At 47.8% G+C, this 13,209-nt stretch overlaps 1 protein-coding gene across 1 annotated transcript; it reads left to right on the top strand.

Moving 5' to 3' along the window:
• The first annotated feature begins 4,841 nt into the window (after window positions 1-4,841).
• Window positions 4,842-13,055, top strand: CAP1 (adenylate cyclase associated protein 1). The gene is made up of 12 exons (XM_009276247.2): window positions 4,842-4,950; window positions 5,389-5,489; window positions 5,944-6,021; window positions 7,908-8,051; window positions 8,149-8,234; window positions 8,781-8,886; window positions 8,994-9,171; window positions 9,861-10,048; window positions 10,255-10,378; window positions 10,479-10,561; window positions 11,113-11,256; window positions 11,642-13,055. The coding sequence occupies exons 1-12, from the start codon at window positions 4,857-4,859 to the stop codon at window positions 11,723-11,725; spliced, it is 1,410 nt and encodes a 469-aa protein (XP_009274522.1). The 5' UTR covers window positions 4,842-4,856; the 3' UTR covers window positions 11,726-13,055.
• Window positions 13,056-13,209: the final 154 nt, after the last annotated feature.

The raw sequence follows: 13,209 nt of genomic DNA, 5'->3' as shown, positions 1-13,209 counted from the left end.
GGGCGGGGGGGGGGGAGCCTGTAGGTTGCCGGGGCGGGCAGCTCCTGGGTGACTCGTTCGGGCAGGGAGAGGTGTGTGCCCCGGTGATATCTCCGGCTTCCCGTGACCCGACTGACTCGCCGCAGCCTCCAGCGAGGATATTTCTGTAGTTCGTGCTTCCAAATAGCAGGTACGCTCTCCACCCTACCGGACTGGGGGTAGTTTTTGTCTTTAGCCTGTTGCTGACTTCTCTTCTGCCTTCTGCGTTTTGGTGGTGATTAGGATGGGATAAACGCGTAAGCGATTGCTTTGGATTTTGTGATAGCGAACGGAAAGAAACGACGCGGGCGTTTCATGCGTCAGGTCACAGGATTTTTGCACATCGGGTTCTGGAGTTCTCCAAGACCTGGGCTGTAGATGCACATCGCTGAAAAACCAAGAATCGGTGACCTCAAGAAACTGCTGCATTCCCTTTGTCTTCCTGAGGCGATCCTCGTGTCCCCGGAATTTTGCTGAGCTCTCTGAAAGCCAAAAATACCCCCTATTATTCATGCAACAAAGTTCAGCCAAGCAGCCTCTGCCTGAGCAGGCACAGCTCGGGAGGGATGCTGACGAGGTTCGATGCTCTGAATTCCTGATATGGAGCTTGGTGCTGTATCCAATTTAGCTTAGATCTGAGATCCTCCGTTACTTCCCTGGTGGATTCGTCGCCCTGACGGGGAATGGAAATGAGAGGAGCGTAGCAACGGAGCCTGGCAAGTGCAAATCTCCCATTTCATATAATTGTGATGAAAAAGGAGCCCTTGCGCTTGCTCTGGTGTGGAGGGAAGTGATACTTTAACTGTCTCTTAATGTTTGAGTAAAAATGCCAAATAACATTTCCAATGATTTCAGTAGGATTTGTTATTTGAGAGAGCTTAAATAGGGTCCGGATGGATTTTTTTTTTTTTAAGCACTTTTGGTTTTCTAAATAAAGTAGATCTGAGATACCAGAAGTAGACACCACGGGTTCTGGAGCAATGTCAACAAGTATTGTTGTACTATAAACAGCAGAGATTTCTGTCTTGGCAGCTGCTGGGACTAGCGATAGCTGTCTTGTGTTTGTGGCTGGTCCTGACAACTGACTAAGCTCAGGCATTTGAGTCCTGTCTTGCTTCAAGTAGTTCCTTACTTGATGAGCTGAACTGTTTAAAAAAGAAAAAAATAATCTTTGGGCTTTTGGAAGATATAAATGTTGGAAATCATCTGGTAGCCGATCCCCTGAGATATTCCAGTGTCAGCTCAGAAATAAACTGTGGTGTGTTCTTAATTTAGTCGTCCCATCTTTATTCCTTTTGCCTGTAGAAACAGGAAGTAGCTGATGCAAATTTCACGTTGCTGACAGCCGTTTGTCGGGCTTCACGAAAGCTGAATCTGAAGAGAGGCGTAGGTTTGACTTGCTTTGGCTATAAAACTAACATTTCTGCCTTCCAGAATGTCTAAGTGAGGACCCAGGTTAGTGTGCTGTCTCAGGCAACCGGAAGAATTTCATTTAATGCTGTTTTCATGAGAACTTGCTCCTCTGAGGACCGGCCTTTGGCTGGGACATGCCAACTCCTTGATATTCTCCAAACAGGAAACTCCGCTTACTGTGGTGTTGTACGGGATCGGCTTTGGGATAGCTAGTGTTTTTACAAATAAAATCCCTTCCCTTTATTGCTCTGATCGGTATATCAAAGCAGTCTAGTTGTAGATGAAAGCCTGTTTGCTGTACAGTGTGTTCAAAACCATGTTCCCAAGTTTTGATGGACATAAAGGCTAGTTAATAGATTAACCAAATGTGCTATGAAAATGAATGGACTTTCTGGCCCAGGGTGAAATGTGTGTTTGCTGCGAGTCCATTAGCTTCTGCTCCATTGGTAATCAAAGTTCAATTGAATTTAAACAAGACCTAGATTTAAATCCTGCATTATAGTCCCAAAAGGGAGAGCTTCAGCTCAACTCCGCTTCTGTCAGCTGGAGAACTCTAACCCTCGGCTGCACGGCGTAGCTTGAAAGCCTTTCTCATTCCTCCTGGCACAGGATGATGCGCTGAACGACAACGACTCTTCAATGATCTGTATGTCTCAGCTTCCTCTTTAAAGAAGGCAAATGAGATCCCATTTTCTTACTGAGATCTGTGAAGTGTAGATGTGTAGATGAGGCGCTTAGGGACATGGTTTAGTGGGCACGGTGGTGTTGGGTTGATGGTTGGACTCGATGATCTTAGAGGTCTCTTCCAACCTTAATGATTCTATGATTCTAAGTCAGTTTGTCACTTACTGACAAATTATTCTGCATTCAATAGACAATATATATCAATAGACAAAACGCTGTTTAGATGTAGCCCAAGCGGATCTACTTTGTGGTTTTTTTTTTTTTTTCCTCGCTAAACATTAATCTCTCTGGATTGCAGACTCTGGCTGTTGATGTTAGTTAGGTTCTGGTCTGTATAACTAAATATTTTTATTTCTTTCCGGATGAGTATGTGGATAGCAGAAAGAGCTGCATCCACAGAGTAAAGAGCATAGTAAGGGTGAGTCAAGACAGCTTTAGCGAGGAGTGACTGAGATATAGCTGCCTGCTCTAGGACTTTGTGCTGCCTGCACTTAGTTCTGATTTTGCTGCCAATTTACCAAGTGACTTATCTTGCGAGTTGTCCTAATGCTGCCTGTTAAACAGAAATTAAAATGAGTTCACCATCTGCCAGATAGCGCTAGGTTTACAAAGGTGGTATCGAGCACTGTGAGTTTATGGCTTCTGTCAGGGAACCCCACTGAGGCCCAGGAAGGCCGTGTCAAACGGCAAGGAGACTGGAAGGAATCTGAATCTCAAGGAATCCTGTCTTGTTAAAGGACATTAATCCCGACAGCATATCTAGAATTGATGTGATATGCTCCTTGCAACAGCGTGTTTTATTGCGGGGTGTCGGAAGTAGCTTTCCATCTGGACTTTCTGGTTTGTAATCCTGATTTGAAATGCAGTTTGCAACTAGGTAATGGGGCTGATCAGATTAGAGCCTCGCGAGGAATGTGGTGGGGATCAGTGGTGCAGAACAGCAGCTTTGTCTGCCCAGCGCTCTGTAAACCTGGTGTTCTTCCTGAAACCCCTGCGTTACGCCCCTCTATCTTGCTGCACTCTCAAAGCACGGGAGAATTTCCTTAACAGGTGGCTCTTTTGCGGGGGGGGGGAAAACCCACCCTTCTTTTAGTGTGCTGAGAGCGGGGGAGGCAGAGCCCTGCTTTTGGCTGCGCTCCCACTTGAAGACGTGAGCCCCATTCTGGATGCGTCGTCCTTGGCTGCAGCAGAGCGCTGACGATCCTGTGGTCAGGATTTCTACATTGTACAGAATTAAAAAAAAAAAAAGAGGTATTCATTACTGTTGATTATATGGGTGACCGCCCACAGGTTTCAGCCTCTCTGAACTTTTTTGTATCTGGAAGCCATCCAGTTGCTGCCGTCCAGTTTTACGCACAGTATCTCTCCTGGCTCACTCTTGCACAGAGGAGGAAACCGCTCTCTTCCCCTTGGAAGGGGGGTGGCCTCTCCCCTGCCCCCCACATCAGTGCTGCTTCTCCTGATGCAAGCAGGGCTGGAAAATGGCCTTGTTTGTCTTGTGACATCAGTGCCGCTCGTGACTAATGCTGGGTCTGCCCCACATCCTCTGGAAATTGGGTGAAAACATGCACTTTGGAGCAGGGCTGAGAAGGCTTGTGAGCAAAAGCGAAACCCTAGTTAGAACTTCAGGTTTCATTTCTGAGGGAGATCTAGTATCGGTTCGTCGACGCAGCTGGGTGAACCCTGCCTTCCTTTTTGGGTATGCTGGGGAATGTGCTGGGAAGGACGTTCCCTTTCAGGCAGGGTTTTGAGCTCTCCCAGGCTGTTGCAATAAGAATGAAGCTGTGTCCAGGCCATAATCGTGATTCACATTGTAAAATCTTCCAATGAGCGGTGATAAGATAAAAATGCAATTGGTGACTTGCTACTCCCTCCCTGCACTCCCTGTGCATTAGTGTGCTTGGAGCGTGACTTGTCTTGCTCCTTGGTGCAAAGCAGTAATTAATGGAAAATTTATATGACACTTAAGACTTTTCCAGATGAGACACTTCAAATGACTTATGTGCCTAAATCGCTTTCCTGTGCAGTGCTTGCAGAGTAGATTCTGCAGTTCAGATACCAAAGCCTGTAGAGGGAGAGTATGAACAGGGGCGCATTGTTGTAGAAGCAGCTATGCCTTCTTAGCTTGTGCAGCTGCTCATCTTAGCGTGTGCCAGGGTGGCTCGTTTTGCACGCTGACGCTCTCTGCTGTAGCGATGCTGGAGTTATAGATGGTCCTTGGAGGAACTCAGGACTCCAGGAGGTCCCTGCGGATGCATTTGCAGAATCAAAACCACTAGTTCTAATCTGAAGTGCGTGAACTCCCAGTGAAGCGCTCGATTTGCTGCCTGATCATAGCTGGGGCTTTGGCCCACTCACTGGCTGCAGTGAGATTCTGTGCAGACCTTTGTTTTATTGAGTGGTGCCAATACAAGGTTAGAAGATTTAAGTTTTAGTATCCTTATAGGTGTAAGAAGTCCTTACAATGGAATAAGACTATGTAGCCATTAAGGAGCAACTGTGGCAATAGTAAGTGGCTGTGTGCATGGCTGTTGTGTAATCCGAATGTCGCTGCTAATGTGAGGGTACCCTGCTGCCCATCATCAGGGTGCAGAGCTAGGTAGAAATTATTCTTCTGGAACTGGTAGAGCTTGTCCCAGACAGCTGATAAACCCTCTTCAATATTTGGTGTACAAGTTTCATACTGTCAGAGGATGCGAATAATTGTATTCCGTCTGTGCAGGTTGTGGACAGCGGTAGATATGGAAAGACTGGTTGAACGGTTGGAGAAGGCTGTGGAGCGCCTGGAGACAGTGTGCCAAGGACCTGGCATGTGTGGAGATGGCTCTTCCAAAGGTAAGGCCCAAAGCACCTCCCCAGCAGCGTCGCCCCACGGGAGTCCCTGTATCGAAGCTCCAGCCAGGCAGTGCGACAGTGTCGGACATCAGCAGTAGCTATTGCAGAGCGGATGGTGCTCGTGCAGGGCGTGCAAAGGGCTGTTAGATGAACTGGCTGTGCGCAGAGGGGAAGTGAGTTTCGCAGCAGATACTGCGCAAACGCAGAGAGGCCTGCGGTTACCGTCCTGCTAAGATAAGGACTTTCTGTGGCTGCAGCGCTTCCCTCGTCTGCGTTCAGCTGCGCGCTTCGGGCTGAGCCTCCTGCGTTCGGTCGACGTGACCCGGGTGGAAGGTGCGGCCCAGGAGCGCAGTGCGTTGTGTGTGTGTGAGTGCTCCCAGCCCCGGAGCCCACCTGGTGCCTCTTGGTGACACCTGTGCTCTGGTTCCCTCTCTGCAGGAGTGGCTCAGTACGTGCAGGCTTTCGATGCCCTTCTGGCTGGCCCAGTAGCTGAGTACGTCAAGATCAGCAAAGAAGTTGGCGGGGATGTGCAGAAGCATGTAAGGACTCAACGTTCTCCCTCCACTCTAAATAGATGCTGCTTGTTCTTCAGGGCTGTTAAGGGCCAAGTTTGCTGTCAGTGTTTGCATTCCTTTAGCACTGTATTCTAGGATGTTTGTAATCCTCGAGGATTCAAAACAGATTGCAGATGCCCAGATAACCTCCAGCAGATTGCCACCTACACACACTATGAATCAAACCTCCTTCTTGAAATCTTTGTTAGTTAGGTGTCTAGCTCTTTTTATGGACTTCGGCGCATGCCTTTAGGCAGCCTGTAAACTACCCAGCCCAAGAGCTGTTACACTCTTGTAAGTTTTCTCTGAGGATAGATGTCTCCAAGAACGCATAGCTGCTTTCTTACAGACTAGGAACTGCGAGCAGCGGGAGCTTGAATGACTATTAGCGTTACCCTGGGTACAAGGGAAGCTCGCTCATGTTTCTTTCTATTCTTAGGCTGAGATGGTTCACGCGGGCTTGATGAGTGAGAGGGCTCTTCTGGTGATGGCATCTCAACATCAGCAGCCAACAGAGGTAAGTCTGGGAAATCACTCATCAGAAGCCTTGTATGCCCTTACCTCAGAGTCGGGGATGACTGCCACTGTAGAGGAATCTGGGCCATTAACAGTTCCTCCAAAAGAGGAACCAGAGGAGGACTGGAGACACTTGCATCCATGAGGTGGCACTTGCTGAAAGCGTGAACTGTTCCGGGTGCTCACCCAATACTGTGCAGAGGTTGAGTCTTAGAGCCGCAGAACTGGCCTTTTCCAGTCATTAGAGCAACAAGTTTTCTGTAGCTGCCGGAGCAGCCTGTGAGTGTCATCTCACAGCGTCTGTCTTGAGTTTCACCTGGCACCAACACTGCACAATCACTGTTCCCTGAGATGCGACCTGCAGACAGGAACCTGTCTGAGACAGGAGCCACAGTGGGATTTGCGTAGAGCATGCTTTTCATTATGTGATGCTTATAGACTTTCAGGCATTAAACTCCTTCTGAAATATAACAGATGCTTGTCTCTCTTGAATGGTCTCTGAATAATAGCTAGGCTTTTAGGATTGATTTGTCCTTAGCAAGTAATTTAACTTTACCCTAAGCTGCTGCTTCTCAGCAGGATGTGTGACTGAGAATCTGATCCTGAATGCATTGGCTTTTCCCTGCTGAGAACTTTTTCCTGAGCAACAGGATCCCACCTTGCTTTTCTTTGCAGTTATTACCTGGCTCAGTCACGGCTTCTACTGTTACACTGTGGTAGCTGGATTTCTGTGCTACTTTCCTATTCACTGCAAAATATATCTGCATCTTTTTCCCCAAACTCAGCATTGGAGGGTTGTTTATCTTTCACCAGGTTTGCTGGGATGCTGCTCTGCATAGCCTCTAGTCCGAGAATCTGCTTACAAATTCCACTGACACATTATTTAAATAAAGAATTATGAACAAACAACAGCCTTAATCTAGTGTAGGCCTTTGTGCAGGTTGTCCTGCAGGAGTCTAGTCAGTTCTGGAGTAGGCAGTTTAAAAATGCAAAATGTATGGACTCTCATTGCTTGTGGCAAAGAATTTTCCCATCCTGTTACTTGACAGTGCCGCTAGGCTGGAGCTTCTGAAAGTGTCGCCTGGCCAGCGGTCCTTGGAACCTCTCCGTTTTCATCTAAACGGAGGAAGGGACAGCAAATGGAAAGGTTGAGGCTTTGAAAAGCAAGTTTTGCCCACATTTGTCCCTCACTGCTGCCACCAGCAGGAGAATTTCTGATCTTAAAGGCAAGAAAAGTTGCCCAAGAGGCATCTCTGGAAATGTGCAATTGGCTGCTCTGCTCTAACCTCAGAAGAGTTCTAGGCACTTTCAGTCAGCATTCCAAGTGAACAACACACAGAAACAATTTTTATCATCCAAATATTAAAGGCTTGGATTGACTTGAGAAGTAACTTGAATCCTGAAGTCCAGCTTGATAGGGTGAGGTGAGAATTTGCTGCGACTCCGATTGTAACGCAGGCTGTAGATCCCAAACTGCAAAAGCCTGCATAGCACTCCCTTTCTCTGAGGGTTTGTAAAGGAGAGGAAAAACTTGACAAACTGTCTTGGAACAAAAGAATCCAGGGAAGGCAAATGCTATTTCTGTCCTCGTTACTAACAAGTTTTGTCAGTGTCTCTTGGATTGAACATGAGTCACAGTTCTTGGCGTACTCCCATAGTACCAATCCGGTTGGGAGCTATGTCTTCAGCCCCGGAGGAGCTAGGCTGTGGGACCAAGCTCAGCTCGCAGGGAGGGCCAAGCCTGGACAGGAGCTGTAGCAGTAACTTGTGCCAGTTGGAATCTTCCTCCGAGTAACCATCATCTTGGCAGAGCCGCCAATGACGATGTGCAGCCATTCCAGAGCAATACTAATGTTCTTAATTGTTATTGTCCCTCTTGTCCTGCAGAACGCGTTCTCATCGCTTCTGAAACCAATTTCAGAGCAAATCCAGGTGGTGCAGAATTTCAGGGAGAAGAACCGTGGTAGCAAACTGTTCAATCACTTATCAGCAGTCAGCGAGAGCATCCCAGCCCTGGGCTGGGTGGCCATGGTAAGAACTCCAGTGGGAAGCGATTTCCTTGGGCTGGTGGGGAAAAGTCTGGCTCCCTGGTCAGCTGTTCCATGCCAATGTGTTCTTTCTTCTTTAGGCTCCAAAGCCTGGTCCTTATGTGAAGGAAATGACCGATGCTGCCATGTTTTATACCAACCGGATCCTCAAGGAGTACAAGGATGTGTAAGTTCACCTTCTCTCTTAAAGATGTCATTGAACACAGCTAGCGGGGTGTGTAGGGGCTACTCCAGTATCTAACCACAGCTGCCTTGGTCTTTAATTCATTCTTCTTTTTTAAAGGCAGGGTATATTTCTAAAGCCTCGCTTAGCTGTTCTTTCGTGATCTTTAGGGTCAAGATTCCTTGCATTCATGTTGTAGCTGGAATCTCTGGTAGCCAGTGTATTGCTGCTCTTGTCTCGGCGTCATCTGGTGGCTGAACTGTTTCCCAGGGCAGCAAGTTGTGTCTCGGGAATGGGTCTTGTTGGAAATACCAGACTCCTCAATTAAAATGGGTTACAGTGCAGAGCAGGCCTGTGGCCTTCTGCCTGCAGGTGTAAGATTAATGCTGAAGCTACAATGCAGTGCTGGAGGTGCGAGGCTGCTGTGCTGGTCCAGCTGCGTCTTGCCTGTAGGCTGAGAGGTGGAGAGATTTAAAGAACTGTTTGTAGTCCTTGGGTTTTAATGGCAAATGCACCTGATCACTCCTCGTGATCTCCTTGTGTCCTCAGAGATAAAAAGCAAGTGGACTGGGTGAAAGCTTATCTGAGTATCTGGACAGAGCTGCAGGCCTATATCAAAGAGTATCACACCACAGGGCTGACTTGGAACAAAACAGTAAGTGCTGGCTACATCTGCAGGAGCTTCTTAGATGAGTATTGCATGATTATTGCAGCAGATACGGAGCTTGTGCAATTGCCTTTCCTCTTGCCGGCCTCTTACAGGGTCCTGTAGCAACAGAAGGGGCTAAATCACCATCCATTCCCCGAGCCGGGGCTGCGCCTCCCCCACCAGGCCCTCCTCCCCCACCTGCTCCTGCCCCCGCGAGCTCCAGCACAGATGACTCTGCCTCCCGCTCTGCGCTCTTCGCCCAGATCAATCGGGGAGAAGGCATCACCTCCGGTAGGTGGAAATAGCTAGCGGAGGGAGGGCAGCCGCGAGCGAGAGTACTGTTGTGTTGTGAATCTTTGTTTTGCTGCTGTCCCTCAATACACCTGCTTAGAAAGTACGCTTACAGTAACAGAAGACCATCTGGTCCGAGTATGAGGCCGGGAGCCAGAATCAGCCCTGAGGCAGTTCACAGGGACAAAGGGAACACATCTGAGTTAGAATTCTCAGCCTCATCTGTCAAGTGTAGCAAGAGATTAATCTCTAGCTGGAATAGAGAGAGTGAGCCCTCTGGTTGCCTGCATGTCTCCAGTACAAAAGGTGCAATATTGCACCTATTCATATTTGCACAAAACTCATTCCTTTTTTGTGTTACCTGGTTAATGTATCAGGACAGACGTGAAACCAAGGCGAGGTGCTTGGCTCAAGGCTTTTTCCAGCTGCAGAGTGGAAGAGCTGGCGCCTTCTGGTTCTACAGTCCATCTTGTGTTCTCGTCAGTATTGCAGCAGTGTTTCTTGCTCCCTCTTTCACTTGCCGTCACTCATGCTTGGACTCAACTTAGGCCCAGTCTCAATAATTTATTTGCATTTTGAAAAACGTTACCGTGATGATTGTTGTAATCACTGATGTCTGTTGTGAAAATGCAGTTGTGAAACTGCGTTCTTGAAGGAAAGCTGGATCTCAGGTTTGTCTTCTCTTGCAGGCTTAAGACATGTTTCAGATGACATGAAGACCCACAAGAATCCAGCACTGAAGAACCAAGGGGGTCCTGTGAGAAGTGGACCCAAACCTTTCACTGCTCCCAAACCAGCCTGTAATGCTAACCCCGCCCAAAAAACCTCTCTAAAGGCACCTGCATTGCTAGAATTAGAGGGCAAAAAGTGGAGAGTGGTGAGTGCCTGGCGTCGGCGTGAGGGGGTTGGAGGGATGGGAGCTTTGCAGCAGGGAAGGAGGGTCTCCTGAAGACCTTTCTTGTAAGAGGCACCAGCCTGAAGGTACGTACAGTTTTCTTTTAAAGGGGCTGCACTGCCCTGCTGTTCACGTGGATTAATTGGTCTGCATCCCAAAAATAAAGTGCGTTTTGCCTGCCTTTTCAGGAAAACCAGGAGAATGCCACTAACCTGGTAATCAGTGACACGGAGTTGAAGCAGGTAGCATACGTTTTCAAGTGCACAAATAGTACGCTCCAAATCAAAGGCAAGATCAACTCCATCACCCTCGGTAAGTGGAGAAACCCTGAAAACTGCCTCTGTGTGCTGGTCTGTTTGCAGAAGGCTGAATCTCCAAAACCTTTCTGTGAGCTACTCTCTTTTCTTTGCAGATAACTGTAAGAAGCTAGGGCTGGTATTCGATGACGTGGTGGGCATCGTAGAGATCATAAACAGCAGGGACGTTAAAGTTCAGGTGAGTGTCTGCGACCTGTTCTCTGCCTGGAGTGTGACTGATGCACGGTACAACAGGGCGTCTGTAGCATCTGCTTCTTTGAGTGGTTTTATTTCCAGAACAGGAATGTGCATCTGTGGAGAACATTCATGAAACACCATCTGTCCTACTGCTGTGCAGCTCACCCTGCCCAGCCCTTAGGAAAGGGCTGAAATTTGCCTCACTGAGCTGCTTCAGGGCTCTAGATAAAAGATTAGCCTCTGTGAGGCGGGCAGCGCAACGTGACTGCCGAAGTAGGAGGCCAGCAGTAGAATCTACTCTGATTCCAGTTTTGGTATCTGATTTGGGGTGGTCAGTTTGCCCAGCGTTCACTGTAGTTTTGTTCTAAAGAGATCAAAACAAGAAGTAACTTTGGATTTTTCCCAAAGGTGGGAGTACTTGAATCCAGCGTGTCTGCAGCAGGGAGGTTGGAGTCAAACCTCTTGCCTTGAAGGCAAGCGCAAAAGAAAAATGTTGTGGTTGCCCGGTTCAAGCTAATGCTCCTCTAACTGCTGCTTTGACCATCCTGCTAGGTAATGGGTAAAGTGCCAACGATTTCCATCAACAAGACAGATGGTTGCCACGTCTATCTGAGCAAGAACTCCCTAGACTGCGAAATCGTCAGTGCCAAGTCATCAGAGATGAATGTCCTTATTCCCACAGAGGGTGGTGACTTTGTAAGTGTTAAGTTTTGAAATCATTGTGGTCCGCTTGGGGTTGCGGTAACGCAGGGCAGAATTTGTATTTTGAGCCCTGCGGGGAGTATCACAGTTACAGTGAGGTCTGGAGGGACAAGTCTAGACTCTAGACTTGGAGGTTGTGAATGATGATCAGATGCTAAAACCAGCAAATCAAGTTGGTTGTCTTTACGGTGAGATACTTGCTGTTTTGTGAGAGTTTCTTCTTCCTCAGGATCTCTTGGGGGCAGAACAGGCAGCGTTTGTGGCACAGGAGGGGGACGTAGCATGTATCTAAGAAAGAAATGCCTAAAGCAGCGGGAGTAGTTACTAGTCTCAGTCATAAACTGGTTTTTGACAATAGATTTCTATTTTTACCCTCCAGACTGAATTCCCTGTCCCAGAACAGTTCAAGACAGTGTGGAACGGTCAGAAGTTGGTTACCACTGTGACGGAAATTGCTGGCTAAGCAGAAAAGCTCCAAGGCTCATGCCCTCCCCTGGCCCTGCTGTGGGACAAATCTGCTTTCAGATGATTCTCTTAGATTTCTTGTACCTTTCTGCTCTCAAACTGCTTCTCTTCTACCCGAGAGACACAGCTACCTGCCGTCACTGAAATACCTCTGGCTGGCGTTTGGTGTAGGTGGCGGGTCAGTTATTGTCCACATCTATTAGCAGGAAGGTGGTTTGTTTTTTTTCCTCCCCTTGTCTGATCTAACTGCACCAATTGATCAAGTCAGATTTTTGGTGAACTTCACAGCCAGTACTGGCAGTTGGCTTTCAGAGTGTTGTTCGGGTTTTTTTTGTATTGCCTTTAAGCAAACTGTTCATGTGAGAGAGGAGTGTTGTCCCCTTTTTAAAAAATAATGGTTTATGTCGGGATCCAGAGTACCCAGTTGCTACGGCAGATGTCTCAAGAAGGTCCTGGAAGCTGCTAATTCCAGCTCTATGTACTAGTTGGTGGCATTACAGGACATGGGAATGGCTTTGTCTGACCAAAGGCTGAGGACCGGGGCCGTAGCATTCCACCCTGATTTCTCTTTCATCATTCCTACTAGCTCAGTGTATTTCTGATTGTGCCATGACAGGAGGCTTTATATTAACCAGTGCCACAGGAAGACTGCCGCGGAGTAACTGCAGTTACCCCCCCAGCAGTCTGGCTGGTAGCTTGGAGCTGAGCACCTCTTACTCCATAAGCCCTCCGCCCTCGCAAGGGAATCTTTGCCCCAGGGTTTCCTTCTCGGAGCAGCTGAACTCAGGTTCAGTCTTCCAGGACAGTTCTTCTGAACCTGTCCCCTTCTGCAGAGGAAGGGTCTCCTTCATTCCAGGGTCAGTAGTGCAGTATTGTAAATACCCGAGTTGGATCAAGTCGGTTCATCACTCTCTTCCTCATCTGCAATCAGTCCCCCTAAAGTTAATCCTCTCAACCTCCCCTTTCCCCTGTTGCTTGGCTCTTTACTTTGGTGGAAGCTTGTAGCCTCTGTTCCAGGGCCCTGGAGCAGAGTGATGGATCTAAGACACAGTACTGTACTGACCCATAAAGGGAGCTGCACGTGCTTTGACCTTCATTTCTCCAACGCCTCGGGTGGCATAAGCATATCTTAAATGCATTTCCTCTGTAAAGTGTCAATGTTCTTTTTCTCTAGGACAAAACTTACAAAAAAATATGCAATTTTTTTATTTTGAGACTGTCCTGTGACTTGTACTCGTCTTCTCCTGAGGCTTGTGAAAAAACCTTTCTTATGTACTTAAGATTATACAGAAGATAGAATAAAGTTAATGCCAACTTGCTCATTACAATGGCTCATTTACTCTTTGGGGGCACACAGGACCTCAGGTGGGACGAGATGCCCCTTGCTGCCTGACCCTGCCTAGACCACTTTGAATACTTTCCCCATGGGGAAGTATAGACTTTCCTCAACTCCCCTCAAATCAAATTGTCAGTAGTTGTCAA

The sequence above is a fragment of the Aptenodytes forsteri genome, unplaced genomic scaffold, assembly GCF_000699145.1.
Source record: "Aptenodytes forsteri isolate BGI_AS27 unplaced genomic scaffold, ASM69914v1 Scaffold321, whole genome shotgun sequence".
In the NCBI taxonomy this organism is placed as follows: domain Eukaryota; kingdom Metazoa; phylum Chordata; class Aves; order Sphenisciformes; family Spheniscidae; genus Aptenodytes; species Aptenodytes forsteri.
Note: the sequence above shows the minus strand (reverse complement) of the source record. Positions and strands in the feature narration are given on the sequence as shown.